This window comes from Phocoena phocoena, chromosome 8, assembly GCF_963924675.1.
Source record: "Phocoena phocoena chromosome 8, mPhoPho1.1, whole genome shotgun sequence".
NCBI classification, from domain to species: domain Eukaryota; kingdom Metazoa; phylum Chordata; class Mammalia; order Artiodactyla; family Phocoenidae; genus Phocoena; species Phocoena phocoena.
Window position 1 is genome coordinate 9602122 of NC_089226.1, and position 26620 is coordinate 9628741.

The 26620-nt window shown below is 44.6% G+C and overlaps 2 protein-coding genes across 3 annotated transcripts in view; one reads left to right on the forward strand and one right to left on the reverse strand.

Annotated features, from left to right (window-relative positions):
* SIAE (sialic acid acetylesterase) overlaps positions 1-11917 on the forward strand; it is a 34126-nt gene extending 22209 nt beyond the window's left edge. For both annotated transcript variants that reach the window (XM_065882762.1, XM_065882763.1), the window contains 6 exons: positions 2316-2493; positions 3897-4006; positions 4585-4718; positions 8684-8841; positions 10077-10266; positions 11666-11917. In XM_065882762.1, coding sequence (XP_065738834.1) covers positions 2316-2493; positions 3897-4006; positions 4585-4718; positions 8684-8841; positions 10077-10266; positions 11666-11917 — 1022 coding nt within the window. The remainder of the gene's footprint in view (positions 1-2315; positions 2494-3896; positions 4007-4584; positions 4719-8683; positions 8842-10076; positions 10267-11665) is intronic.
* Positions 11918-15580: 3663 nt separating this feature from the next.
* TBRG1 (transforming growth factor beta regulator 1) lies at positions 15581-26004 on the reverse strand. Its single transcript, XM_065882625.1, has 9 exons — positions 25641-26004; positions 23907-23977; positions 23060-23292; positions 22340-22476; positions 21898-22044; positions 18792-18889; positions 18438-18548; positions 17885-18027; positions 15581-15928 (listed from the first exon to the last, which is right to left on the reverse strand). The coding sequence occupies exons 1-9, from the start codon at positions 25788-25790 to the stop codon at positions 15783-15785; spliced, it is 1236 nt and encodes a 411-aa protein (XP_065738697.1). The 5' UTR covers positions 25791-26004; the 3' UTR covers positions 15581-15782.
* Positions 26005-26620: the final 616 nt, after the last annotated feature.

A 26620-nucleotide genomic window follows, 5' to 3' on the forward strand; every position in this document is an offset into this window, starting at 1 on the left:
TCCATTTCACTCTCTGAACTCAGAGACTCAAATTTTTGAGCATCAAGGGATAGGTAAGATGGTAGTGCTTGCTGAGACAGAAATAAGTACATAAAATACATCAGGGAAGGGGGGCAGTACTGCCGGGGCTGGGATGGGGTAGTGGTTTCCCACTTAGAGTGGCCACGGAGGTCCCAGCTGAGAAAGGCAGCATTTCCGTAATAACCTGACAGAGGTGAGGCCACGCAGGTGTGTGGGGAAGAGCCTAGTAGGTCAAGCCCCTCTCACATTTCCAGTCTCTGCAGCCTCTTCTACTGCCTTCATATCTCTGACTGCAGCTGGGAAGGGTCTCTGATTTTAAAGACTCCTGTAATTAGCTTGGCCCTATCTGGATAATTCAGGACGATCGCCCCCTCTCTAGTCCTTACTCTTGAAAACACCTGCGATGTCCCTTTAGCCACATAAGGTTCATTCACAGGTTCCAGGCATTGGACTGTGGAGACCTCTGGGGGCTGTGCTGCCCACCACACATTCTCATTCTCGCGCATTTTCAAGTGGCTTTCCATTTCCTTTACTCCAAGATGTGCATCTAGCCTCCCCTCCAGTTTTATCTTATACCATTCTCCTTTTGTAATCTATGCTCTAGGCAAATACTTTAAAAACTGTCCAGTTTTACGTGCCTTTGTACATACTGTTTCTTCTGCCTAGAATGCTAGCTCTACTTCCTGGACTCCTGTCTTTCAAGGCCGCCCGACCTCCCGCCCCTTCCCACTTAATTACCTCTTCCCTCTACCTGCCCATCAGTGAGTCACCTTTATTCCAGCTGCCCACAGCTACCCAGCACCAGCCAACGAACATTCACTGACTCTGCACTGGGTGCCAGACATGGAGAATATAGAAGTCCTAATGGTTTAGTGGGGTGAGGGAAACACCGGGCACAGAGTATGCCCAGAGCACAGGGAAGGAGGTCCGCCCTCACCTGGCATTTAATGATCTGCCTTTCATTTCACATTCTTTCTCTTGCTGTTAAAACCCCTTAACACTTGTTTATACCTCTTAAAGCACTAAACCATATTTTGCCATCTGTTTTACTCAGCTGAATATTTGTTTTATTCTGTAGAATATAAGACCTCTGAGGAGAGGTTCCATGTCTCTCCATGTCCCTTTAATTACAGTACCGCTATCATCTAGAAGCGCCTGGCACCTGGCGGGCGCTCAATCCATTTTAACTGATTTGAAACTGATTTCAATTCCTACTATTATGCTATCCGCATTTTGAGAGCCGAACTGTACAGAGTTTTGATCTTTCACGTGCCAGGCCAGTGGTTTACACATAGTGGTTCTTTAACAGCTGTTGGATTGGATTGATCCCATCAGCTGCGTGTGTTCACGTTCCCCTCTTCACCAGCCTTCTTCTAACATGGAAATTGCCTCTTCTGGCCTGTGTTGGTTACAGGGCTGTATGGATGAATGAGCTAGATGATGCTGAACATTTATTTATTTTTAAAAGATTTATTTATTTGTTGGGTCTTAGTTGTGGCATGCAGGATCTTTCATTGTGGCATGCAGGCTTCTCTCTAGTTGTGGCGTGTGGGTTTTCTCTCTCTAGTTGTGGCGCGCGGGCTCCAGGGCACGTGGGCTCCGTAGTTTGCGGCACACAGCCTCTCTAGTTGAGGCACACGAGCTCAGTAGTTGTGGCACGTGGGCTTAGTTGCCCCGCTGCATGTGGGATCTTAGTTCCCTGACCAGGGATCAAACCTCCGTCCCCTGCATTGGAAGGCGGATTCTTTACCACTGGACCACCGGGGAAGTCCCAATGCTGAACATATACTGGTTTTGGTTTCTGTTACTTTCCCTTTTGGCCAAACTCCCCATCCCTTGTTTGTTCTTGTTTTCATTACCATAGCTATAAAATTGGGTATAAAACTACCCAGAAAAATATACCTTTCTTCTCGACATTGCCCCATGCTTGCTTGTTCCCTTCCACAGAGCTGAGTGGGGATGGATGCTGGGAAAGAGGAACACGTAGGTGAGGGTGGAATGGGGGCCAGCGGCCTTTCTGCCCCTCACCTATTGCAGAGGAGTATTAATCTTCCTAGATTCTCAGGGCCCTGCACATGGTGGGGAAGCAGGGGGATGCCTGCTTGCCTGGCCAGAGAGCCTTTGGCTTTCTGCTAGCGAGACAGCTGCCTCTCAATCTTATCCTACTCTTGGAAAGTCTCAGAAAGAAATGTAAGGCCTGACCCACACCCATTCTTCTCACCTAGACCCACCTAGGAGCTGCAGTCCCTATCCATCTACTTTTTCCGTGACTGTTTAACTGTTTCTCCGAACAGAAAACTTGGGCCATGGCAATTTCACGTACATGTCAGCACTGTGCTGGCTCTTTGGGCGTTACCTGCATGACACTCTGCGGTATCCCGTGGGGCTGATCTCCTCCTCGTGGGCCGGGACGCCCATTGAAGCCTGGTCATCTGAAAGGTCACTGAAAGCCTGTGGGGTCCCAGGGCAAGGGTAAGAAAGCGTCATCTGGTCTGGGAGAAAGCCAGCCAGGAAATTTTGTAAGAGAGAAAGATCATGGTCTCCTTTGGGGAGTCAAGAATCTGTTGAATGTACGAATATGTATTAAATGTATGTAACGTATTCAGGTATTATTTTCACTGTCATCAGCCCCACAATCATCTGAGAATACGTCAGGAAGTAATTACGACCCTTTTCCTTAATAATAGTGATAGCTAATAATAGAAGCTTTCTAAATGCTGGATACTGTTGTAAGCACTTTATATATAGTAATTCACTTAATACAACACTCTCTTGAAGTGGATACTATTAACATATGATGGAAAAAGGTACTAAGTCTGAGAGAGGTTTAGTGACTTGCTTGTGGACGCGACTAGTAAATGATAAAGTCTGGTGTCAATGTCTGTGCTCTTAACCACTGTGCTGTGTTGCCTGTGAGAATAAACACAGTCTAACAGTTTGGAAGAACAAGTACCCATGTAATCAGAGAAGTGTATTAGAAGACTGATGGTGAAAGCACGCTCAGGAAGGGCTGGATCAGGAAGAATATTTGGGGGTGGGGGAAGGGAGAGAAAAGGCTGGTTAATAACATCTTGACACTAATGTTAAAACAGAGATGAACAATATGTGGACTGCTTTCACAGACCTGGTCCCATCAGTTCTGGGAAGAGCATGGACTTGAGCTCTTGGTATATCTTGGGTAAAGGCCTGCCTGTTGGGGAGTGAAGTTATCCAGTTTTGGAACAGAAAGACTTGCCTTCGGTAGAGTTGGAGGAATCTAAAGCCAGGCTTCCCAGGTCTCTGGGGACATGGCAGGGACAATAGCAAGGGGAAGTGGCCATTCTCATATGCAGCTGTTGCAAGTGTAAATTCATACAAGTATTACACAGAGACAATTTAGGGACATGTTCAAAGTCTTAAGAAAATGTGCCCTTTTGACCTGGCAATCTCATTTCTGGGAATTTATCTTAAGGAAATAATTAAGACTATATGCAGTGATTTAGCTCTAAGGAAGATAATCATGGCATTGCTTATAAAAGCAAAGAGCTTAACGCAATCTCAGTGTCCACCCACTGAGTACTAGTTAAATAAACTTATTGCCGGTGCAGTAGATTCATTAAAACTCTCCTCCTCCCTGGTCTTAATCACTAGATGGAAACCGGTGGCCCCATCTGAACTCACAGAAGGCTGACTGATGACAGTGATTCTGGGAAGAACCTGGAGTGAAATTTGGAGACTGTCCTCATGTTTTCATGGAAACAGTGGTTGAATTGAACTCTGTGTTGCTTTCATCAGGAGCTTGCCCCGAGTGAAGCTGGATAGATGCCCAGCTCAGGGGTCGTCATGTGATCAGTCATTGGCTCTCTCTTGACACTTGTGTGTCTTACTGATTTCAGGTTCATGCCATCTGATCTTGAAACTGGTCCCAGTGAATACTCTGTTCTCTGGAATGCCATGATCCATCCGCTCCGTAATATGACTCTGAAAGGGGTGATATGGTACCAGGGTGAGTGTTCAGTTTGCTGGTTTTCCATTGTATCAGTTAGCCGTTGCCGCACAAGAAACCACCCCAGAACGTAGTGGCTTCTGACAGTAATAATGTTAGCGAGCTCACTATTCTCTGGGTTAGCAGGGTAGTTTTTCTGTCTGGGCTGCTATGGCTGATTTCTGCCGGGATCTCTTACGTGCCTTTGGCCACCTGGCAGGTTGTCTGGTGGCTGGATGACCTAGCCTGGCCTCTCCCTCATGCCTGTTGACTGGGGCTGTCTGTCTGCCGGGGCCTCCTGGTTCTCACGTGGCCTCTCATCCTTCAGCAAAGCTAGTTCAGACTCAATTTATCATTTACATGGCAGTGTCGGGGTTCCAAGTGTATCAGGAGAGAACAAACCACAGAGCTGAATTGCTTTTCAAGCCTCTGCTTGCATCGTGTTTGCTGATGCCCCATTGGCCAGAGCAAGCACAAGGCCAGTCCAGGGAGACCGCAGGAAGGCCCGCTACCTAAGGGCATGCATGGAGGTTGGGGAGCAGTGTGTGGCTGCCTTTGCATCTAGCCCAAACTCTTCTCAAAATTTGGACTGTTTTTAGGGGAGGCCAATGTAAACTTTAACAGGGACCTGTACAATTGTACGTTCCCTGCACTCATTGAAGACTGGCGCCAGACCTTCCACAATGGCTCCCAGGGGCAGACAGAGCGCTTCTTCCCATTTGGATTTGTGCAGGTACGTGCTGAGAGGAAGAGGGTTCATGGGCTTTGGTGTGGGGAGGTGCTGTTGAGATCTCTTCCCTGGAATCCGTCTTCCTTTCTTTGCCCTCCTAGCTTGCCTGCTGGTCAAGAACTGAATGTAACTTAATTCATCTCAGTTTACTGATGGGACAGTTACATCTTTAAAAAAGTTAATAAGTAACCAATATTTCTTCTTATTAAAAAGCATTACATGTTCATTAAAGAAATATTAAAGAGAAAGGCAAAAAAAAAAAAAGAAGCTAAAAACACTTATAATTCCACAATCCAGAAATAAGCAGACCTTTTCTGCTCATATATTTTTGAAATAGGATCCATACCATAATACTGTATCATATCTCGCTTTTTCTCTTAAGGTCATATTGTGAACATTTTTCATGCCAATAAATTTTAATCTTCAGCACAATTTATAACGATTGGAGGGTGTTCAGAAATATGGTTGTATTGTAATTTAACTAGTCTTCCATAGATAGGCTCTTAGGTTGCTTTAAACGTTTTGCCTTTATAAGCAGTGGCATGTTTATTTTCCTTGTAGCTAAATCCTTGCACACATGCTTAATTATTTCCATAAGATAAATTCCCAGAAATGAAATTACTAGGTTAAATTGACACTTTTTAAGGCTTTGAACATGTCCTTAAATTTTTCTGTGGAAATGTATCAATTTGTATATTTATACTCTTAGCAGCCATGTGTGACAGTGTCCACCTCCCCACACCTTCCCGAACTTGCTGATATCCCTCCCACCTCTGAGAATGAACCGCGCTCTTTCACTCACTCCCAGCCCACTGCACATGCTCTCTGCCTGGAATAATCTTTTTTTCCCACACTTTCCTAACTTTTATCATCCGTTAGCCTGGATATCAGTTAGGAAGCCTTCTGCGACTGCCCAGAGTCTGTCCCCGTATGGGTGACTGCTTAGTACCCTTCACTTCCCCTTTTTACTTGTATGTACTTTGTGCACATGACCACATTTTCCTGGATCACATTTATAGCCCCAGTACGACCTAATTGGTCGGCACTCATTAAATATGTCCCGACACACAAATGAAAAAGTATATCAAGGGAAACCATACTTTCAGTTAGTGGTACCTCGTCAGAAAGATTCTGCTCTCAGCCTTGTCTAAAAGGAATAAACATATTTAACCAAGTTCATAATTGCCTTGCCTCACCTGTTCACGTGACCCCTCCGAGACCTAGACGTCTTAGCAGGGTAGTAGTTCTGACTTGTCTAGGACATAGGAATTAAACAAGTAAGGTGTTATAAAAACGAGGCCCAGGTTCATGCCCCGGTCTGGGATGATCCCACATGCCGTGGAGCAGCTGGGCCCGTGAGCCATGGCCGCTGAGCCTGTGCGTCCAGAGCCTGTGCTCTGCCACGGGAGAGGCCACAACAGTGAGAGGCCCGCGTGCTGCAAAACAAACAACAAAAACAAACAAAAAAAACGAGGCCCACCTCACAGCATAAACACAAAATAGGCCTTAATGTTTGAGTTGGACGCACCTACTTCCAGGCGTCCGCCTCTGAGTGTCCCCCAGATGCTCTCCTCTCACCATCCTCCTGTTCCTCTACCTCATCCCATTTCATGTACCTTTTTTTGGATAAAGATTTTTATAGACCTTCTTTCCACTTATAATTACTTTACAATCATTTTCTTTCTTCTTTCTAACATTTGTTTTGACTTTGAATGAGAATATTCTGCTCATTATTTTCAAAATAGCAACTCCTGTCACCAGTTCTGTATTACTGTTGGTGGAAACTATTTTTTTTGTCTGTCAGCCTGTGCACATGGTGATTTGAATGTGACTTCAACTGATTCAAGCCAAAAATATGTTTAAGTGCTTATTACATGCCACGAACTGTGTGAGGTACTAGAAATATACCATGAAGCAGAGAGCTCTGGTCCTTGCACTTGTGTGTACGGTTTAGTGGAAGTCCCTTAGCCTTGGGTGTCAACTTTATCATCATCAACAACAGTATGTTGGTTGGTTGGTTGTGGAAAACTGGGAATATAAATATAAATATAAATGTTTAACTTCAAAGGGAAATGGTAAATTCGGCAACATAATGGCTCAGAGCATGGTCTGGGGATTCGAATCCCAGCTCTGGCTTCTTTAGCTATGTGATTTCAAACAAGATATTGAACCTTTTTGTTATTTTAAGTATTAAGTGAGTTAGTCCATGTAAAGCCTGGCACAAGCTAGAAAATGTCAGTGTTTATTATTATTAATGAGAGAAGTCAGAAAATCTGGAGGGACAGTTGTTGTGTAAAGGAAGATGAATTGACTTAATGGAAGGGCCGAGTGTGAAACGGTGGTGGCAGTAACTAGAGCACAGTTAGAGGCAGGACACGAACTCCGTGGAGAGAGCAGGGCTAGACACCTGTGTCTGAGTAGAGGGGTGAGCGGAGGCCCGGGGAGAGAGAAAAAGGAGCCGGAGTTGAGGGACTGGAGTCCCTAGGAGTGTGCTTTTTAAAAAGGGTTTGGGAGGAACAGTGGAACACACTGCAGACTGCGGATGCTATTGTAAAGTCCTCCAAATGTGCCCAGTTTTATATTCTTTGGCTATTATATGCCTTCTTTAGCAGTGATTAGTATTTCTACTAATCACTGCAGGAGACTGAGCAAGTGCCCGGCTTTATCTCAGGAAAAACAGGAATTTCATGCGCGTGTGGAGTCTGCTGGTGCCCCCATGAGGCCACTGTGTAGTAGTGCAGCCGATGAAATAGTGGAGAATTACTGCAGCAATTCTCAGCAAACTGCCATTTTGAGACAACTTCCTAGGCTTGAGTAGCTGTTGGTAGCATCTCTCCTGCAGCGCTTCAGGTTAGTAACTCACCCTAGACTTTGTTGCCATGATCCTCATCATGGCGCTGGTTGGTGAACATGGCTCCACTTTCACTCTTCTTCTGGCTGTTGTGTGGGAAGAAGTAGGGTCACTTACTGGATCTTTTTATTGCCATTTTCTAGTTTGCATGACGTTTCATTGTCCAGCTTCAGCGCCTTTTATCATTTCATATGTTAAAGCCAATTTGCATAAGAGATTTTCATAAGAATCAAGCGGTGGGGAAACGTACTTCTCTAGTGGGGGAAACCACAGAGCCATATGGCAGGAGGGTGTGGCTCTTGGAAGGTGTGAAGAACTGGGGTCCTTGATGCAATCTGCCACGCACTCAAGGGCAGATTCCTCCCTGCTTCCCTACAGTGCTTTGCCCTGTGTTGTACACAGAGTTGTCAGTGACCGACCTACTGCTTTGTAACAAGCTACATCAGAAGTTCGGGGCTTACCACATCAGCCACTGTGTTTGCTCCTGATTCCGTGGGTTGGCCAGGCAGGCAGGGCTCAGCTGGGGTGGCTCATCTCTGCCCTGTAACTTCAGCCAGGCTTGCTCATGTGGCTGCAGTTTGAACTGAAGGATCTAGGATTCACATGATTGGCCCCTCCGCTGGGACGGCTGGGATAGTAACACCTCTCTCCTCATGACCTTCCAGTTTCCAAGGCTGCTCTCTCCACATTTCTCCAGCAGGGTGGCTGACGTTTGTTACACGGCCATCTCAGGGTTCCAAGAAAATGAAATCCGAAGGCAAGGGCTCTTGAGGCAAAGCCTCAGAAGCCGCGCACCATCACCTCTGCTGCACTGTTTGCCAGAGCAAATCACAGGCTTAGCCCGGGTTCAGCGAGAGGAGACATAGACTCCACCTCTTGCTGAGAGGGGTGGCAGAGTGTCATTGCGGCGAGGGGGATGAGAGGTTCAGCCACAAGGGTGAGCGGCTCCGTAAGTACGTGTTGGATGAGCACGGGAGTCAGTGAAGCAGAAGCAGGGTCTTCTTGTGAAAGACTCTAGTGTAGGTTTCTTTTTAAAAATGTTTAATGTTTTTCCAGATTTATTGCAGTATAGGTTTCTGATGAAATAAAATACTGATGCACAATGTCTACTTTCTAGTTATCTTCATACTTGTCTGGTGCAACCCCAAATGATGGGCTTCCCGAGATCCGTTGGCATCAAACAGCAGACTTTGGCTATGTCCCTAACCTAAGGATGCCCAACACTTTCATGGCTGTAGCTATGGATCTCTGTGATAGGAATTCGCCTTTTGGCAGGTGGGTGCTTCTTGGGCTTCGTTTGAACAATAATATATGTTCTTTGTCTGTGGCCTTCACTCTGATGTTCACTTGTGAGGGGGCCTGAGGATTGGACATCAGAAGCATGATTTATCAATCATTCACATGGGATGTGCTGCAGTAACCAAAAACCCTCACCATCCCAGTGCCGTGATGCCACGGAACCTTATTTCGTGTTCACACTCTATGTCCAAATAAGGTCAACAGAGAAGCTTTGCTCTCATCGTCATTCACAGATCCAGAGCGACAGAGGCTCCAGGGTGATCTGTGCTTCCACATGCAGCTACGGTTTCACGTTGGCAATTAAATGCTTCCACCCAAAGCAACGTAAGTCACTTCTGCTCACATTGCACTGGCCAAAGCAAATCCCATGGCCATGCCTGGCTTCAGCGAGAGCAGGAAATGGAATTCTACCGTGGCCTCAGAGGGGGACTATCTGGATGGCTACCCTGATGTTAACAGCCCCTATGATTACCACCCGCTAGCTGCAGGATACCAGGGGATTTCAGTGTGAAATGGAGCCCAACACAGAGTGTCTGGATTATAGTAGGAGCCTGAATGAACATTTCTTTCTTTCTTAATTTTATTTATTTATTCCAGCTGTGCTGGGTCTTTCTTGCGGCGCGCAGGCTTCTCTAGTTGTGGTGCGTGCGCCCTAGAGCATGCGTGGGCTCGGTAGTTGCAGCATGCGGGCTTAGCTGCAGTACGTGGGATCTTAGTTCCCTGACCAGGGATCAAACCCGGGCCGCCTGCATTGGGAGTGCAGTCTTAACCACTGGACCACGAGGGATATTTATTTAGTTTTGAATGAATGAATGTTTATTGAATGAACAAATAAAACCTACAGGGGACCAAGTAATGAACAGCTGATTCAGATGAAACACAGGACTTTCAGTGGTTGCAGCAGTCTTACGAGAGCTCTCCTAGGTTAGTTCCAATACCTGCCCTCCCTCCCTCCTTCTCTCCTTTTATTCCTTCCTTCCGAGTCCTCGGTTATTTCAAGGTTTCCGACCCATAGAAGGCCCAGAGCCCCATCTGTGGTTACGACTCACCATTTCTCTTAGGCTGACTCGCCACAGATCACTGGCTATTAGATTCAGTCAACTTTATTCTCACCTTCTTAAAGGGTGCTTTGTATAAGATTTCCTTTTTTAAAAAATGTGATTATTGTTGAGCCCAAACCCGAAGTTCTCTACCTCTTCTTTGTCCTGTAGCACACACCCTCGAGATAAGCAGACGGTGGCCTACAGGCTGCACTTGGGGGCCCGTGCCGTGGCTTATGGGGCGAAGTTGACCTTTCAAGGACCACTACCTCAGAAGATAGAACTCCTGGGCGACATGGGGCTACTGAACCTCACATATTCCCAGCCAATCCAGGTGCAGAGGCACAACAAGATATTTGAGGTGAGAACTGCAGAAAACAGTAGGGGTTCATCCTATGGGGGGCAGGGGGTGGGCGGGATATCCTCCACGCCGAGGCCCACTTCTAATTATAACATGACTGCGAGGCAGGCTTTGGTTGGTCAGGGGCTGAGTTTATCTCAGAACAACAAAAAAGCAGCTACTGATTCATTCACTTAGAGGCAATTTTGATGGGACCACCAAGGAAGGGAAGACGTGCCCACATTGAAATGATACTCCTTTTGCGTTTTCCCTCCCAGAGCAGCCATCTTTGCGTGGGAAAGGGCCCGTGGCTTTATCTGTGGGCACCTATTGAAAGGACCCTCGCTCCAGAATGTTTCCCTCACCCGTAGACATTTTTGTCACACTACCCTAAATTCTGATATTCTTTTGAGTCTCTCCTTTAAGAGGTTGAAGCTTGCAACTTAGTATGAATTACTGTAACAGAACTCTGTACTTGCTTCTAATACCTGGTGAGGACCATTCCACTGTGGAAGTGGGGCTATTGATTAAACAGCTTCTTTAGGAGTCTTTTAAGGTCGGGGTTGGCGGTGGAGGCATCCCCAAGTGGAGCATTTATATGAGTGTGTCTGGGAGCCCCGAAGTCGTCAGGCTGTGGCGGGCGGTGAGTGAAAAGGGGGCATTGGAGGGGGATGAAAGAAGGTAGAAGACAAACAGTACACAGGGGTTTATCTAGGACTGTTCCTCCTCTGGAATCCTAACCAGAGCATCCACCTGCCTCAGGTGCTTCCTCAGCACCTACTCCACCTAGCTTCTTTGCATGCAGGGTTTTAGGTGAACCCTAGCTCCAAGGAGTCTCTGTGTTCCGAGTTCTCCTCTCTAGTCAGCAGCTGGCAGCCTGCCCATCGTCTGGACCTGGAATCTTAGCTGGGACCAGGACAGAATTGAACCTTGGGAACTGGGTATTTTATGCTCCCTTCACCAGATAGATTGTTTTCTGACTCGAGAACAGCTTATCATCCAAAGTTCCTTTGTGCCCCTTCTTCATTCCCCAGCTCCTTTGGGAGCCAGAGAGCAGCACAGCGGTGGCTCGCTTCACCCAAATTCCTGCCTGCTTTGCTGTTTGGCCGGAGGATCACAGGAAGGTTGTTCAGGGGAGCCTTCCCTGAACGTTTCATGACTACGCTGCCTTGTCTCCCACCGTCATTTAATGTTTTACTCGTTGATTTAAGCTATTTATTTTAGCACGTGAACTTTTACTATGGATCTGTGGCTGTGCTGACCAGACCCAGCCTGGACTCAGGTTTGTTCTGGTCACCGTAGGAAATGTGTCTGTGGCTGCGAGTGGCCGCTTCTCCTCTTTCAGTCTGTCTGAAGAGCAGTCCCGCCCCTTGGCATATCCTCCTGATCTAACCGTTTCTGTTTATGACTCTCCTGTTAGATCTCCTGTTGCAGTGACCATCAGTGCAAGTGGCTTCCAGCTCCCATGGACACTTTCTCTGCCCAGACGCTGGCCCTGAATGTCAAGTCTTGTCACGACAGCCTGGTTGCTGTTCGCTATGCGTGGGCCACATGGCCTTGTGAATATAAGCAGTGTCCCCTGTACCACCCCACCAGTGCCCTGCCAGCTCCTCCCTTCACTGCTTTCATTACAAACCAGATTCCTGGGTATCGCAGCAAGGTTGCTAAATGATTCCGTTGCAGTATGATCACATCTTAGGCGTAAGTGTGGATCCTTTAGATTTGGGCATTCAGGGGTTTAAATGACAGCTATTGCTTTTTAATGGAAATGAATAGAACTGCCTCACTGACAGCGCCCGGCTAGCACAAGGCTGTTTCCATATTCTGAGATGCCAGAGCTGGTAGGCAAATGAAACGCTTGTCTTTTGTCCTCCAGTTGGGCCAGGTATCTGTAGTAGAATAATTCCAAACTACAAACAACTTGAATCTCAATGTCATTCACTTCCCTTATTACTGGGAGTGAAATGTCTTTAACACTTTTGTCCCCTTACCTCCAGACTGTGGAAACTCGGGGTCGGAAGAGATTTTAAGGCCATGCAGGCCGGCTAGCATTTATGTTTTTTTCTATAAAATATGAGAGGTGGTTATCAAATTTCTGTATAAAGTTTCCCTTCTAAACCTCCCAACAGTTTTTCCTCACGTGGAACTGAAATGTTTCTTCCATACACAACAATCTTTCAGAGAACTGATTTCAGACCTATTTTGTTCCAAGCTGAAAACAATTCTATTCCTTTAGTCCAAATAATGATTGATAATGTGAATATTTAACAGAAAGAAACCAGAATCACGTGCAGGCATTTTGGGAGGCGCTAAGGGACGGCCTCGAGGAGGGAAGAGAAAGGCGAGCTGGAGCAGCCCATGGGGAGGCCATGTGACCGCAGAGGTCACTGAGAAGCAAACAGAGATATCAGGCTCTTTAAAGGTAAGAGGTTTAACTATGAAAAGGACAGTGCAGATGGAGGAACAACCTGAGGCTGAAAGTAAAGTTACAGGATAAGCATTTAGAAAAATAATCTAGATGGGGCAAATGTGAAAGAGGGCTTTTGTGTATACTATTAAGAATCATAATGCTGTTTGTTGGTTGATTAAGAACAGTTAAAGGCACTTGACAATTGTCTGTAACCTCTGAGAAGCTGGAAATAAAAGTACAATCATTAGTCACGTGTACACATTCCTCTCTAGTCAAAACTGGGTTATGAACGGGCTTGCAAGTTGTCCTCTGAAGCTGAGAAAGGACTGAGACTTATCTGTGGGTAGTTTCCATTCCCCTAATGTGAAAAATTGAGAACGAAAGCATAAGCGTCACTCTCTCCATACCTGTCCCCCAAGGGGTCCTGGTGTAACTGAAGAGCAGGAATGCATCGTCAGTGCCAGGATCTTAGTAAAAAGCGAAACAGCTATGCAGCTTGCAAGGAACTCTGCTGCTTCGAGGACTTCCCAGCGTACAGCTGGCTCCTAACACCCAAACCTTGGCCTCTTACTCATCTGGCCTAACAGGAACCACGGACCCAGTAACAGACTCCTGCGGAAAAGCGAATGTACTGTCCACTCCTCCTCACCGCAGCACTCACGCGCGTCGCGTGGAGGCCGTTCTAACTTGGAAGAAGCTAGAAACAGTTAAGCGCTCCAGGCCCAGGTTCCCTTCACCCCCAGTAAGCTAGGGCACACAGTGTAAAAAGTTAGGTTTAGGTGGTGGATATCTTAATGAAAAGTCATATATGAAAGTTTATTTTTAATGGTTGAATAATTTAAAACATTCTGTGGGAATTCAGTTTCTTTCCCAAATGAAAATAACTTTTTACTGTTTGAAAAAATCGAATTCATAATCACTAAGAAACTTGGATGCTAAAGAAAAGTATACGTAAGTAAAGATCACCACAAAATTCATCATTTGGAGACACTTAATATCTTGGTGAACATCACTTGATTTGTTTAGGTCACATTTTACATACTACTACACGGTATATTATTTTGTAATCTGCGTTTTTGACTTAATCTAGCGAAATAATTTTCCTATGTAAAGTGAAAACAGATTTAGTTTGTTCCAGTTTGTGGGAGCTCCATATTTTCTTTAACCAATTTGCCATCAGTGGACATAGAGGGTTTTAAACAAATACTGTGATAACTGTTACGTGCAAACACCGTACCACACTTAATTCCTTAGGGTCCTGAATATGGAATAACGGGTTTAAGGATAAATGTGTTTAACATTTTGATACCTACAGCTTAACCCTCGCAAAGGGTTCAACAGTTTACATTTCCACCAAGGCACAGTCCCATTTTCTCCCTCATTTTCACTGACTGACATTGGATGTTGTCAAACTATCTTCAACAATCCAATAGATGAAAAGATTTTTTAAGTATGCTGGCTAGGGCAGTGTTTTTCAAGTTACTTAAAATGATGATCCATAGTAAAAACACTTTACATCATTCCATGTATCCCCATGTGTATTGTGTGAATGGTACATAAACGCCTATATACACACTACAGTTGAAACCAGTTTGAACCTCTGACATGCGATGCATTCCAATATGTTCTAATTGTCTTCTAATTTAATTTTAAAAGATGTGGGTCTTGATTGCCTAAGTTTAAGAACAACTAGTGTGTTGAGATTTGTAGTTTGAAAAACACTGTTCTAGGAAAGCTACAAAATGAATACTTATTAAAGGAAAACCGTGCACTAACTTACATAAATTTTTTTTTAATGTCCTTCTTAGAATGACGCTCACTTTGAATCTGTGATTAACTCAGGCTGTAACAGAATGGAAAGATATTGGTTATGTGATAAAAGCAGCATATACCATTTCTGTGTAAGTGCAAATGGCTTCAGGCACCTTATGCAGAGAAAAAAGAAAAAAGAAAAACATTAACAGTTTTGAGTAATCTCCTTTCTATCCCTGATTTGCTATTATCCAAATTTTACTATTGTCTTTGCGCTGTAAAAGCTATACAAACTTGTAAGACTATAATTAAGAATCATAAAATTAATGTTAGTTACTTTAGTTTCTGATACTTTGCAGTGGCCAGTGTGATGTGCTCTAAATGCTGCATCTGATCCCTCCCTCTGCCATCCAGATATAGTCCTGTAAGATGCTAGGCCCATTTGTTTCCTCCCCCGTTAGCAGCTATGGACGGTAGCACAGTGACAATCCAGTTCTCACCACCTTCCCCATTCTTCTACTTCCGGGGTCCTTTTGTTCCTTCCCATTCCAGCCAGCCCTGGTACCGGACTGGGTGGGCAGCGAAGCATCCCACAAGGCACCGTGGAGTTGTCCTGGCTGGGATTAGGTGGTGTGGTATGCCTCTACCTTAATGCTGCAAGCAGAGTCCAAAAAATTCAGTTATACAGAATGCGGAATTACATCATTACACGACTAACGAACTGTTGGGGTGAGTCTGTTACGGAGGATGGGAACCAATCACGTTCTGTCTAAATGTGTGTTATCATGTGGTTTAGCTACAAGCACATTCTCCAATAAGGAGCCACAAAGGGAATGTAGGAAGGGTTAGAGAGGATTTTTTGATCCCCTTGTGAAATGTGAAAAAGATGAACAGTGGGCCTGGGACTGGACCTTGCAGCTTGGGGATAAGCAGGATTTCACTGTGGTGACGCTGACATGAAGACAAAGCAGCAGCTGGTTGTAGGGGCTGCGACTTAATATTCACTGACCTAGATCAGAATCAAGGGTGCAAGGTTGTCAGAATCTTACTACCTTCCTCATGAGTCAGCAGCCATCTCTCCCTCTGGTTTACAAAGGACTTAAGTTTACCTCAGGCAGAGCTAAGCCAAGAGATTATATCCTGATTACAACAAGATGAAAATAAGCAGAACTGTCAAGAAAAATTTATTACTAAAAATAAAGCAGCTGAAGTTTTTCCCAGGAAAGCTGTCGCCATGGGAACCTCCGCGACAAAATGTGTTAATTTACTATCTTCTTCACTTGAGTCGCTGCCTTCTTCCATATAGTCTTAAGTTCTAGTTTAAGATAAAAAATCCATCCTGATGAAAATGATGTGGTCATCGATCCCTTCCTGTTCAATCTGAAGACTGAGTTGGGCTACACTGCGACGGAGACTTCAAGTGCTGTAGGTGAGTATCTACCAAGGGTTCATGTGTCAGGAACATGCGTTGATAAGAAGACACAAAGGGTGTAGGCTGAAGCTCTGGGAGGTCCAAGGATCCTGGAGAAAAAAAATTCCTCAAGTTCCACTGTTGCCTGGGAATCTCAGGAGACTGGCTCGACCAGACACATACATGTCCTTTTAATTCTTTCAACTCTTTTGCATCTGTCAGCCCAGTTCTGCCCTTGTTTGGTAAGACAGGACAGATACTTACTTTTACAATGAAGAAAACTGTGGCTGAAATACAGCAAGTGGTACTGGAAAAATTGGACAGCCATATGTAAATCAGTGAAGTTACAACACACCCTCACACCACATACAAAAATAAACTCAAAATGGCTTTAAGACTTATTATAAGACATGACACCATAAAACTCCTAGAAGAGAACATAGGCAAAACATTCTCGGCCATAAATCGTACCAATGTTTTCTTAGGTCAGTCTCCCAAGGCAATAGAAATGAAAGCAAAAATAAACAAATGGGACCTAATCAAACATCAGTTTTTGCACAGCAAAGGAAACCATAAACAAAATGAAAAGACAACCTACGGACTGGGGGAAAATATTTGCAAATGATGCGACTGACAAGGGCTTAGGTTCCAAAATATACAAACAGCTCATACAACTCAAAAACAAAAAAACAACCCAATCAATAAATGGGCCAAAGGCCTGAACAGACATTTCTCCAAAGAAGACATACAGATGGCCAAGAGGCACATGAAAAGATGCTCAACATCACTAATCATTAGAGAAATTCGAATCGAAACTACAATGAGGTATCACCTCACACCAGTCAGAATGGATCATCAAAAAATATACAAACAATAAATAATGGAGAGGTTGTGGAAAAAAGGGAACCCTCTTGCACTGTTGGGGGGATGTAAACTGATACAGCCACTATGGAGAACAGTATGGAGGTTCCTTAAAAAACTAAAAATAGAACTACCATATGATGCAGCAATCCCACTCCCGGGCATTTACCCAGACAAAACTATAACCCGCAAATATACATGCACCCCTATGTTCACAGCAGCACTGTTTACAACAGCCAAGCCACTGACAGATGAATTAATAAAGAAGGTGTGGCATATACAGACACAGAGGAATATGAGCCATAAAAAAGAATGAAATGATGCCATTTGCAGCAACATGGATGGACAGAGATTATCACACTAAGCGAAGTAAGAAAGAGACAAATACCATGTGATATCACTTATATGTGGAATATAAAATATGACACAAATGAACATATCTATGAAACAAAGACTCACGGACGTAGATAAGAGACCTGTGGTTGCCAAGGGGGAGGGAAGGATTGGGAGTTTGGGACTAGCAGATGCAAACTAGTATATACAGGATGGATGAACAACAAGGTCCTACTGTACAGCACGGAACTATATTCAATATCCTGTGATAAAACATAATGGAAAAGAATATGAAAAAATATATATGTGTATAACTGAATCGCTGCTGTACAGCAGAAATTAACACAACGTTGTTAATCAGCTATACTTCAATAAAATATTAAAAAAGAACAAAACTGGCTGAAATAGATCAAGTGACTTGCCTAGGGTTACACAGCATAGTAGGCAGAGACAGAGAAGTTAATACTATCTTCTTCTTTCTAGTCCAGAGCTCTCCCTATATGACTCCTATGCCAGATCCCCTGGTCACTCCACTCATTTGTGGGAGGGAATCCACGGGACATAGGCAGGACCAAGGCCATGACCTGATCCCCTTTACTACATCTGAAATTTCAGTCCCACAGTAAACTTTCCCTTGTATTCTGCTTAGGTCTTATTTAGGTTAGAAAATGAGATGCCCTAGCTTCTCAGTGAGCCCTGCCTCACCATGATCTCAGCCACGCCCTGTGACTTCTGCGAGGGTTGCCCATGGCCAGAGCAGGGGAAGCTTCCATCACTCACTGCCCAGATATGGGATACTCAGCAATGGATGAAGAGCGGAGGGCTGCCTAAAAATGGTCAATTTTCGAAGCAGAAGGGAAAATAAAAGATACCTTGTAGAATGGGATCATTATGATCTTTATGGAAGGTCTGTCTCTGAAAGGCTTCAAAGCTTGTAGCTGCATCATTCTCTAGCTGTCCTTGGGGCGGCAGACTGTCTCCAGGTTTGCACACGTCGAACTTCACCCACTGGTAACTGCAGGACCAAAGGGATCATTACTGAGTTGTCTGTTGGCCATACAACCCATTCTTCCCTCCAAAGGGACCAGGTATTTTTTTCTTTAGGTCTCTGCCATATATATCTGAAAAACATATTAACTAACCAAAAATGAAAAGCACACAGACAGGCTTCTTTAGTGACACTTACTCTGCAGGACTTCCCAATCCGTTTGCCGTCATGGTGCACACAGACGGTAAGAACTTCAGTACAGTGGGGTACTGGCTCCTGCTCGCCGTCCAGGGGCCGCAGAGGACCCACACTGTGCCTCGTGCACAGAAGCAGCTCATTAAATAGATGAATGAGCAGAGCAGTGACCGCCAGTTTAGGTCCCTGACCCACCTGGTCCCTGGGGCTTCTTTCAAGGGAATGGATTTGACCCCACTTACTTGACGCATTTTCGAGCTCCTGGACAACTCTGGATCAGGTTGTGGATGGCTGGATGAGAAAACCCAAAAAAGTCAGCTCCAGATGGATGCACGTTGGGCATTAGTTTCCCCCTAAACAGGAGAGGGAGAATTTTAGCTTGAGAGCTGAGGGGGAGATGAGAATGTGGGTATGAACACATGGAATAAGCTTTCCTCACTTGGATACTCTGGAGACTGTAGCTGCTAAGACATTCAAAGGACACAGGATAGCTTTCTATAAAATAAGGGATCTCTACTCATTAAAAGCAAGAGAGAAGGCCTCAGTGTACCCAAAGTGATCTTTTTAGCCTGTCTCCAAGCTGTTGGTCAACTTACATAGCAGCACTTATGGTCTCGAGCAGTTCTGCATGACAGGCGTCTGCAGAAGAGCCGGCAATGGCATTCTGGGGGTCATCTTCAGGAACAATTTCAAACTGAGAATACAAAGGAGCAACGAGGTCAGTCTTCAAGGAGAAGGGGGTAGAGAGAGTCACACTACTGCTATTACTCTTTCTTCACTGGAACCTGAAGCTGAGTATACCAGGTAGGAGGTGGGTACCATTCCTAGAGGGCTGTTAGAAATTCCAAGCCAAGAAAACAGAGCAAGTCTTTTGACTGTTTAATTTTGTACTCTTTGCTTGACTCCTCTCCAGAGGCCAACACGTAATTTCTTATATACCTTTCCAGATGCTTTCTTATCCACTTACTTACATTTATAAGTATTAATACAAATGGTATTTTAAAAACAAACGAAATCATTCTCCACATAATCTTAGATTTACTTTATAACGCCTAGGAAGAGTATAGGCCGTTTTGACTGCAAATCGCCATTTCACTTTACTTTTTGAGTTGTAAAATATCCTATTTATAAAAAGAAACTGTTAAATCAAAATTATACTGATACTGAGGAATTTCTGCCAAGAAAGCATTATTGTAACAAGTGCTATCTACCCAACTTAATTCCTTAATCAGTTTTCTATAAAGTTCACGACTTTTTGCAAAAAAAAAAAAAAAAAAATTTCTGTAACAGCTTCTCTTTAGTCATTTAAATTCCTTAACCAGTTTTCTATAAAGTTCAGTTAAGCAGTTTCCAGTTTTTCAATGTTTAATAAAATTATTCCACACAGAATTAATTTATTTTCTGTATATATATATATATATTTTTTTTTTTTTCTTTTTCCTCCCAGTGATGTGCATTATTGATCATTTTTTTAGAATCCAAAAGCAAACCTTACTGAGTAGTTTCTATTGCTGTTAGTTTTCTTCTGTGGTTATTTCATTTGATTCAATTTTCCTGTGTCAATTTTAGAGCTCTTTCAATTTTATCAGTAATAAATTATCTTGAGAGTAGTTTTAGTCAGTGGTTTCGTTACTTCAGTGACATGTTGCAAGTTTAACATTGTGATGGTTTATACTGATTTCTCAGCTAATTCATGAAAAAACCGTAAACAATTATCTTTAAATATTTCAGGATTGCTCTTCTATTTGGTATTGATCATGCCAATTCCAATTTTTTATATTGTGTGTAAACTATATATTCTATTTGAGCAAAGGGCAATTAAAAGGCCAAAATGTAGTATTTTGGTTTGGGGATCTTTCCCTACTTCATTCTTTTAACTGCCGTATAATATTACACAAGGTGGATATATCTTAATTTTTAACCATTTTCCTATTGGTGGGTATTTAGGCTACTTTTTACTTCTTGCTATTGCAAACAATGCCACAATTACATTGTTGTATGTAATTCTTTTGTTCACATTCGCACATTTCTCTAAGACATACTAGAATATCTAGAAGTATTCTGGATCAAAGGAGTCACACATTAAAATTGTTGATACTGCCCAGCTGCCTTCCAAAAAAAGGAACTTTACAAATTTTCCCTCCTACTAATGCCATTTGTACTTATTTTCCTACATGCTGGCCAACATCTGCTATTATCTATCTTATATTTGCCTATGAGAAAAAATAAGATCTTTCTGTTTTATTTGCGTCTCCCTAACTACTAGTAAGGTCTGCTCTCATCGACCATCTGCACTGTTTCTGTGAAATGCCTGTTTTATCTGACTGCTTTTTTATCTTAGACCACAAGAGCACTTTATCTGGATATTAATCCACTGTGACATATTTTCTTCTTGTTTGTCGCTTTTAACTTTGATTATGGTGGTTTTGGTAATTCAGAAGTGTTTAAATTTTTAATAGTCAGATCTGTTACTACTTTCCATTATGGCTTCTACTTTTCACATCTTGCTAAGGAAAACCTTTTCACCTCACCCTAGGATTATAAATATATTGTTCTATATTTTTAAAACATATTTATAGTATAAAACATTTTATAAAGCTAAAGCAATTAAAAGTCATACTGGCATTTATAGACAAATAGATGAAACAGAATCGTCTGGAAACATGCTCAAGTATTATATGTATTTAGTATATACTAAATGTGTCACTTGATGTTAGGGGAAAAAAATTAAAGCTCACAATGTACCTGAAAATAATGTCTGGATGGGTTAGTGGCTTAATAAAGGAAACAAAAAAAACCCCAAAGACTTTTTTTTTTTTTTTTTAATATTTTAGCAATTTGTCTTTCAGAGGAAATTAAGGACCAGCTTGTCAATTACCATTTACATTCTATTAGGATTTTGATTAGATCTTCCTTGAACATACAGATTTGTTATAATTACTGCTACAATGTCGAGACTGTCTGTTAGAGCACTTTCTAAAGAGAAATGCTGCATGGCCAAGGTCACGCAAACTCTCAGCTGCAGCCAACAGCGTTCTAACCAGGACAGGGGTGATGCAATACTGTCCAGACGCGTCAGGCAGGCCCTCAGCTTCTGCTCAAAGGCTCCTTCCCTTGCTTCTACCTCCTTCCACCCCATTTTCTAGCGATCTGTAACATCATCAGACAGTGAAGCCTGAAACTCTGAAAATGGTCTATTTTCCCCCAGAGGAGACTGGGAAAGTGAATTGTCTTGAACCACAGCACCGAGAAGGATGAACAAAGATACTTAATATGACCAGGATTCAGGTCTCCCAGGTCCTCAAGAGTACGTGCAGTCAGAAACTAATATGCAGTTTCTCTGCTACCTCCATCTTGGTCCCACCCGAGTTGGCAGAGTGTCAAGCTAACCTTCCCTGAATGTAGGCCTGCACTTTACAAACAAGCAGCTTGATCAGGCCTCACGTGGTCACCATACTGACATTAGCACCAGCACGCTTCAAGGGAATGGGTGTCAGTAGGACAATCACACAAATGCAGATTCACATCCCAGCTCAGATCACTTATTAGCAGAGGTGGGACTCAGGGCCGATCACTTTCTGCATCTTACACACTATCTACCTTGTAAAGTGTCTGAATGGGTAATATATATTAAGTGCGTGTCACAGAGAAGGTTCTCAAAAAAAAAAAAAGAAAACCAGCAGTCATTCTTAGAGTGGGTACCTGAGGCTGTGTGCCACCGTCCTTGATCTGACAGGTGTACAGACACTCCTGGTCTGGGCTCTTCATGCCGGCGTATACCCGAGTACTGCAGTAGCCCACAGGGTAGATGGCACCCTCGTCATGGAAGCCAGGTCGGTCGGTGATGATCTATAAAAGAAGATTCCCCCAACCCGCCACTGAGGTCACCAGAGAATGTAGAAGTCCAGGGTACTGCGGTAGCCTTTAGAACCACCTTGGGGCTGCAAAGAGTGACTCAAATCAGAGAGAGAAAGAGCGTAGGATGTGTAGCAGACAAAACTGACCTGGTTTCCTAGGGACTGGAGAGTTTCTGGGGTTGGTCTGGATCAGCAAGGGGCTGGTGCTAACGGGAACAGGGAGGGAAAGCTCAGCCCCACTCCCGTATTTCTGATTCTCCTCTCTCTTTATCGCTGGTCTCACTCACCTCCCCCAGGCTATATACTGTTAGACCCCCCAGTCCGATGGGGAACACAGGCCGTCCTGAGGGATCCAGGGCAATGGGCTGAACCAGCTTGCGAGCACCTGTCTCCATTTTCTTTTTCTTGGATGTTTTCTTCAGAACTGAAACGCAAATCTAGGGTCACCCACTTTAGGCCCTTCCCAGTGTTGAGGGGAAGGGAAAACTCTGCACGATGCTAAGAGCAATAAGCCAATCCTGGTTCTACACACTCCCTGAATGGGCACATGGGACTTTTCCCCAAAGCCCTGAGTATTCTTCTAACCCACCCACCTGGCAGTAACCAATTTTGGTATCAGTGCTTAGTATCTAAAAGCCTTATACTTTTTAAGGCCTCTGACTTCATTTATAAGGTCAGCAATTTCCCAAGTCATCTGTGTGCTCAAAAGGCCACCAAGCCCATTTCCCTGCCTCTAGGAAAGACTGAACTGAAGGCACCCAGAGAGTCGGGTGTGTAGGAGAAGGGGGAGGCCTTGGCCTGCTCCCATCACGTTTAACCAGGTCTAACTGCAATTCCTCCACCTGGAGTGGCTTTAAGACACGTGGTTTTCAAGGGCTACCAGGGCTGCTTAAGGACCAGGTGAGAGTTTAAGTCATCTCTGGGGCCGAGTGTCTACCAGTTAGTACCAGGTCTTTGTCATTAGTCGTTGAGCCACTGGGGCAACCGATATCCTCTCCCCAAGGTACCTTCCAGTTTGTTGTTCTCTTTGCCTTTTTCTTTTTTCTCCTTCTTGGATTTCTTTCCAAATGGTTCCTCAGCTCCAGTGCTGGGCCCAGAAAGCGGCCCAGCTCCCTGGATAGTTCCCACAGAGCTGGCCACACCGTAAGTCAGGGGCAAACTGGAGCTGTGGGAAGGAGCTGCAACCTGTGCTTCCCCTTCAGTTAGAGCCTGGAGCTGAAGGAGCTTCTTTAGCAAGTACCTGAGGTCGGGAAGGAAAGGGAGCAGAAGTATGAGCTTCTGTTTTATCACAATTCCATATTTTATTCAAGTACTGGGAAAAGCCAGAACTACATACAAAGATTATTGCATTCACAAAAGTAAGATTCTTATTGGACCCCAGGAAAAACGAAGCTCCAGAGAATAACACTTCAAGAAGCTAAGGATAAAGGATTATAGCGTATCTCTTTTGCATCTGGAGAGCGCTTCTAACTGGATGTTGGAAGGTGTTAGGCTTCTGAAGGGCACATACCATGGACTGCACATGTACATGTACTCACGGAGTACTACATATGGAATAAATATGTGTAGAATGAAATGCAGTTTCTTATATTCCTTGGCTTTTATAACTGCAGAGTTATAATAAAATTACTTATAAGATGTGGCAAGAGAGATGAATAGAGCTGTTTCATCATCATGGTCCAACACGACCTGGGTAAACAGGAACCAATACCGTAGGTTGTGACTTTGTACCAGATTAGTGGCCAGTGGGCTGTGCAAAGCACAAAAATCCCGATGGAGGAAAATTCATAGGAGCAGAAACACCGTATCAATCACCAAAAAATGTAATTCTGAACACAAAATGAACCAGCTCACCGTCTTTCTTCTTTAGCTTTAAGAAATTTTTCCTCAAGACGAGCAATTTCATCACAAATAGCAGCATTTTCCTTGAAGAAAATTTTGAATATAGTCACACAAAATGAATAACAGATCGAAGTATTACGCTGAGAAGAGGAGCTATATTCCAGACCAAAGAAGTCTGTGTTGCTGGGTGAGAAGGAAGTGCTAGTCTACCTTGCAGAGAAACTGTAAACAAACCTAGAAAGGTAAGGTCAAGTTCTAATGTGGGCAGAGTAATTAGATAATTTATAGAAACTGGTGCACCTTTGCGTGAAAGGGGGGAGCTATTAATGATTTTGCCAGAACAATATGGCAAAGTAGTAGGGCTGTCCTAGGCAAACCAAGACATATGGTCACCTTAATTAGGGTAGCCTTTAGCAAAGAAAAGGGCATACTGCTCAAATCATAGATGCTTAAACACAACCCCTGTAAATATGCCTTGACTCTTGGGGAGCTTACAAAGCGAACCTAACCCAAAGCATCCCATGTAGAATGAACCTTAAAGAGAAAATATAGATGGAACAAAATCTAGTCTAGTCTATAAAATTCTTAAATTTCATAACCTATTTATGTGTATTCAAGCATCAGCTTTCTTTACTGACGATTCAATCTAGTTCCCAAGCAAGAGTCCTGAGGGGACTGCTCCAATCTAGATGCTCCATAGTTGGGACCTCAAACTTTGAATGATCAAAACAATATCCCTTTTCTTCACAAAACCTTCTGCATAGACTTGGTGGAACCAGTATCCTAACAACATAGGTGCCAAGCTTTAGGTACCTTTGACATTTAGGGAATAAAAGAAAGGTAACATAATTAGATACTAAATCCTCTTAATTCCGCTTTTCTTACTTCTCTCCAGTGTACATGGCAAGTGCCAAATAAATGTTTTCGGAATGAATGCTCTGATTTCCAAACCTTTCCTTATGCTTCCAAAAAAGCTGAGGGATGTTCTAGCTTTTGGTAGAAGAACAGGTAAGGTAGTGGTGATTCAGATGTGGGGAGATATTTGAGACACCTGCTATTTCCAAGCATTGAGGTGAGCTTGAGCAAGCCAGAATATTATAACACTTGGTTGTGGCTGGAAAACCATTTCATTCATTCAGTAAATCCAGTGCCTCTACAATAAAAGATCGGGAAGACTCAAAAGAGGTTAGAAGGGGGGATTACTGAAAGCTTCATGTGCCTGTTCGTGGAAGGGGTCAGTTATGAGTAAGCGGGGTGCTTGGGAAACAGGCTGCGTAATGGAAGTACTAAAGAAACTAGAATCAGGTGTTTGAGTTGGAGCCAGGGCTCTGACATAGTGCCCTCGAGCAAATCATCCCTCGGGGCTTAAGTGCTGCTACTTTAAAAATAGCGCCTCCTTCTTAGGTTTCTCTGGAGGCTCAAAGGCATTTCCAAGAGTTCTCCGGTAATGACGATAATGACTAAAACTTATTAGCACAGCTTCTAGGTACCGAGCGCTTTACTTTCCTCATTTAATCTTCATTAAGTCTGCAAGGCAGTTATTAGCTCTCATTTGCAGATGAGGAACCAGGATTACAGGAATTACGTAATTTGTCCAAGGCATGAGGCTAACAAGAAGTAATGTACAATGTAAAACCTAACACTATATTACTACTGTCACTCTGGGAAGGGGAACAGTTCGGGGAAAGATTTCGCGAGTTAGGAGAGGCTCGAGGCTGAGAAGGGCTGAGCGCCGGTCACACTCACAAACACCGTGGCTTTGGCCGCTTTGCGCAGCCGCAGGTACTTGAGCCGGTACTTCTCGTTCTGGCTCTTCTTCGGGAGCTTTTTCATCCTGGCCTTGCCGGACTGCAGCGGGGCCCGCGGCGAGGAGGCCAGGCCGCCCAGCAGGCTCATGGTCCGGCCCCGCTACGGGGGCTCCAGGGAGCGGCCGGCATCAGCTCCTCGGCCGAGGAGTGGCCCCTAGCGCCGGCTACGTCTGGTCTGGGCTGGTGGAAGCCGGCCGCTAGGAATCGACCTCTCTAGAACATTCACGAGGCGCAGGGCTCGGCCACAAATCCTGCAACCAAACCCAGCTGCCGGTGCCTCCCTGCACTTCCGCGTCTGCCTCGGAAGTTAGCCGTGACCGGAACTTACATAACGGCGCCGGCCGCGCGTAACTTCCGGGGCTGGGAGTTGGGTCCTCTCGGTTCGGCCGATCCTCGGCTCCGGAAGAGGGGAGGAGAAGGGGAAAGGGAAGGGGAGGGGAAGGGGAGGGGAGGGGAAGAGGAAGGGGCGGGAAGGGGAGGGGAGGGAAGGGGAGGAGAAAGAGAAGAGGAGGGGAAAGGGGGGAGGGAAAGGAGAGGAAGGGGAGGGAAAGGGGAGGGGAGGGAAGGGAAGGGGAATGGGAGGGGCGGAAGGGGAGGAGGGAAGGGGAGGAAAGGGAAGGGGAGGAAGGGAGGGGAGGAGAGGGGAAAGGGAAAGGGAGGGGAAGGGGAGGGAAAAGGAATGGGAGGGGAGGGAAAGAGAAGGGGAGGGGAAGGGGAGGGAAAGGGAATGGGAGGGAAGGGGAGGGAAAGGGAATGGGAGGGGAGGGGAAGGGGAATGGGAGGGGCGGAAGGGGAGGAGGGGAAGGGGAGGAGGGGAAGGGGAGGGGAGGAAGGGGAGGGAGGGAAGGGGAGGGGAGGGAGGGGAAGGGGAGGGGAGGGAAGGGGAGGGGAGGAAGGGGAGGGGAGGGAGAGGAAGGG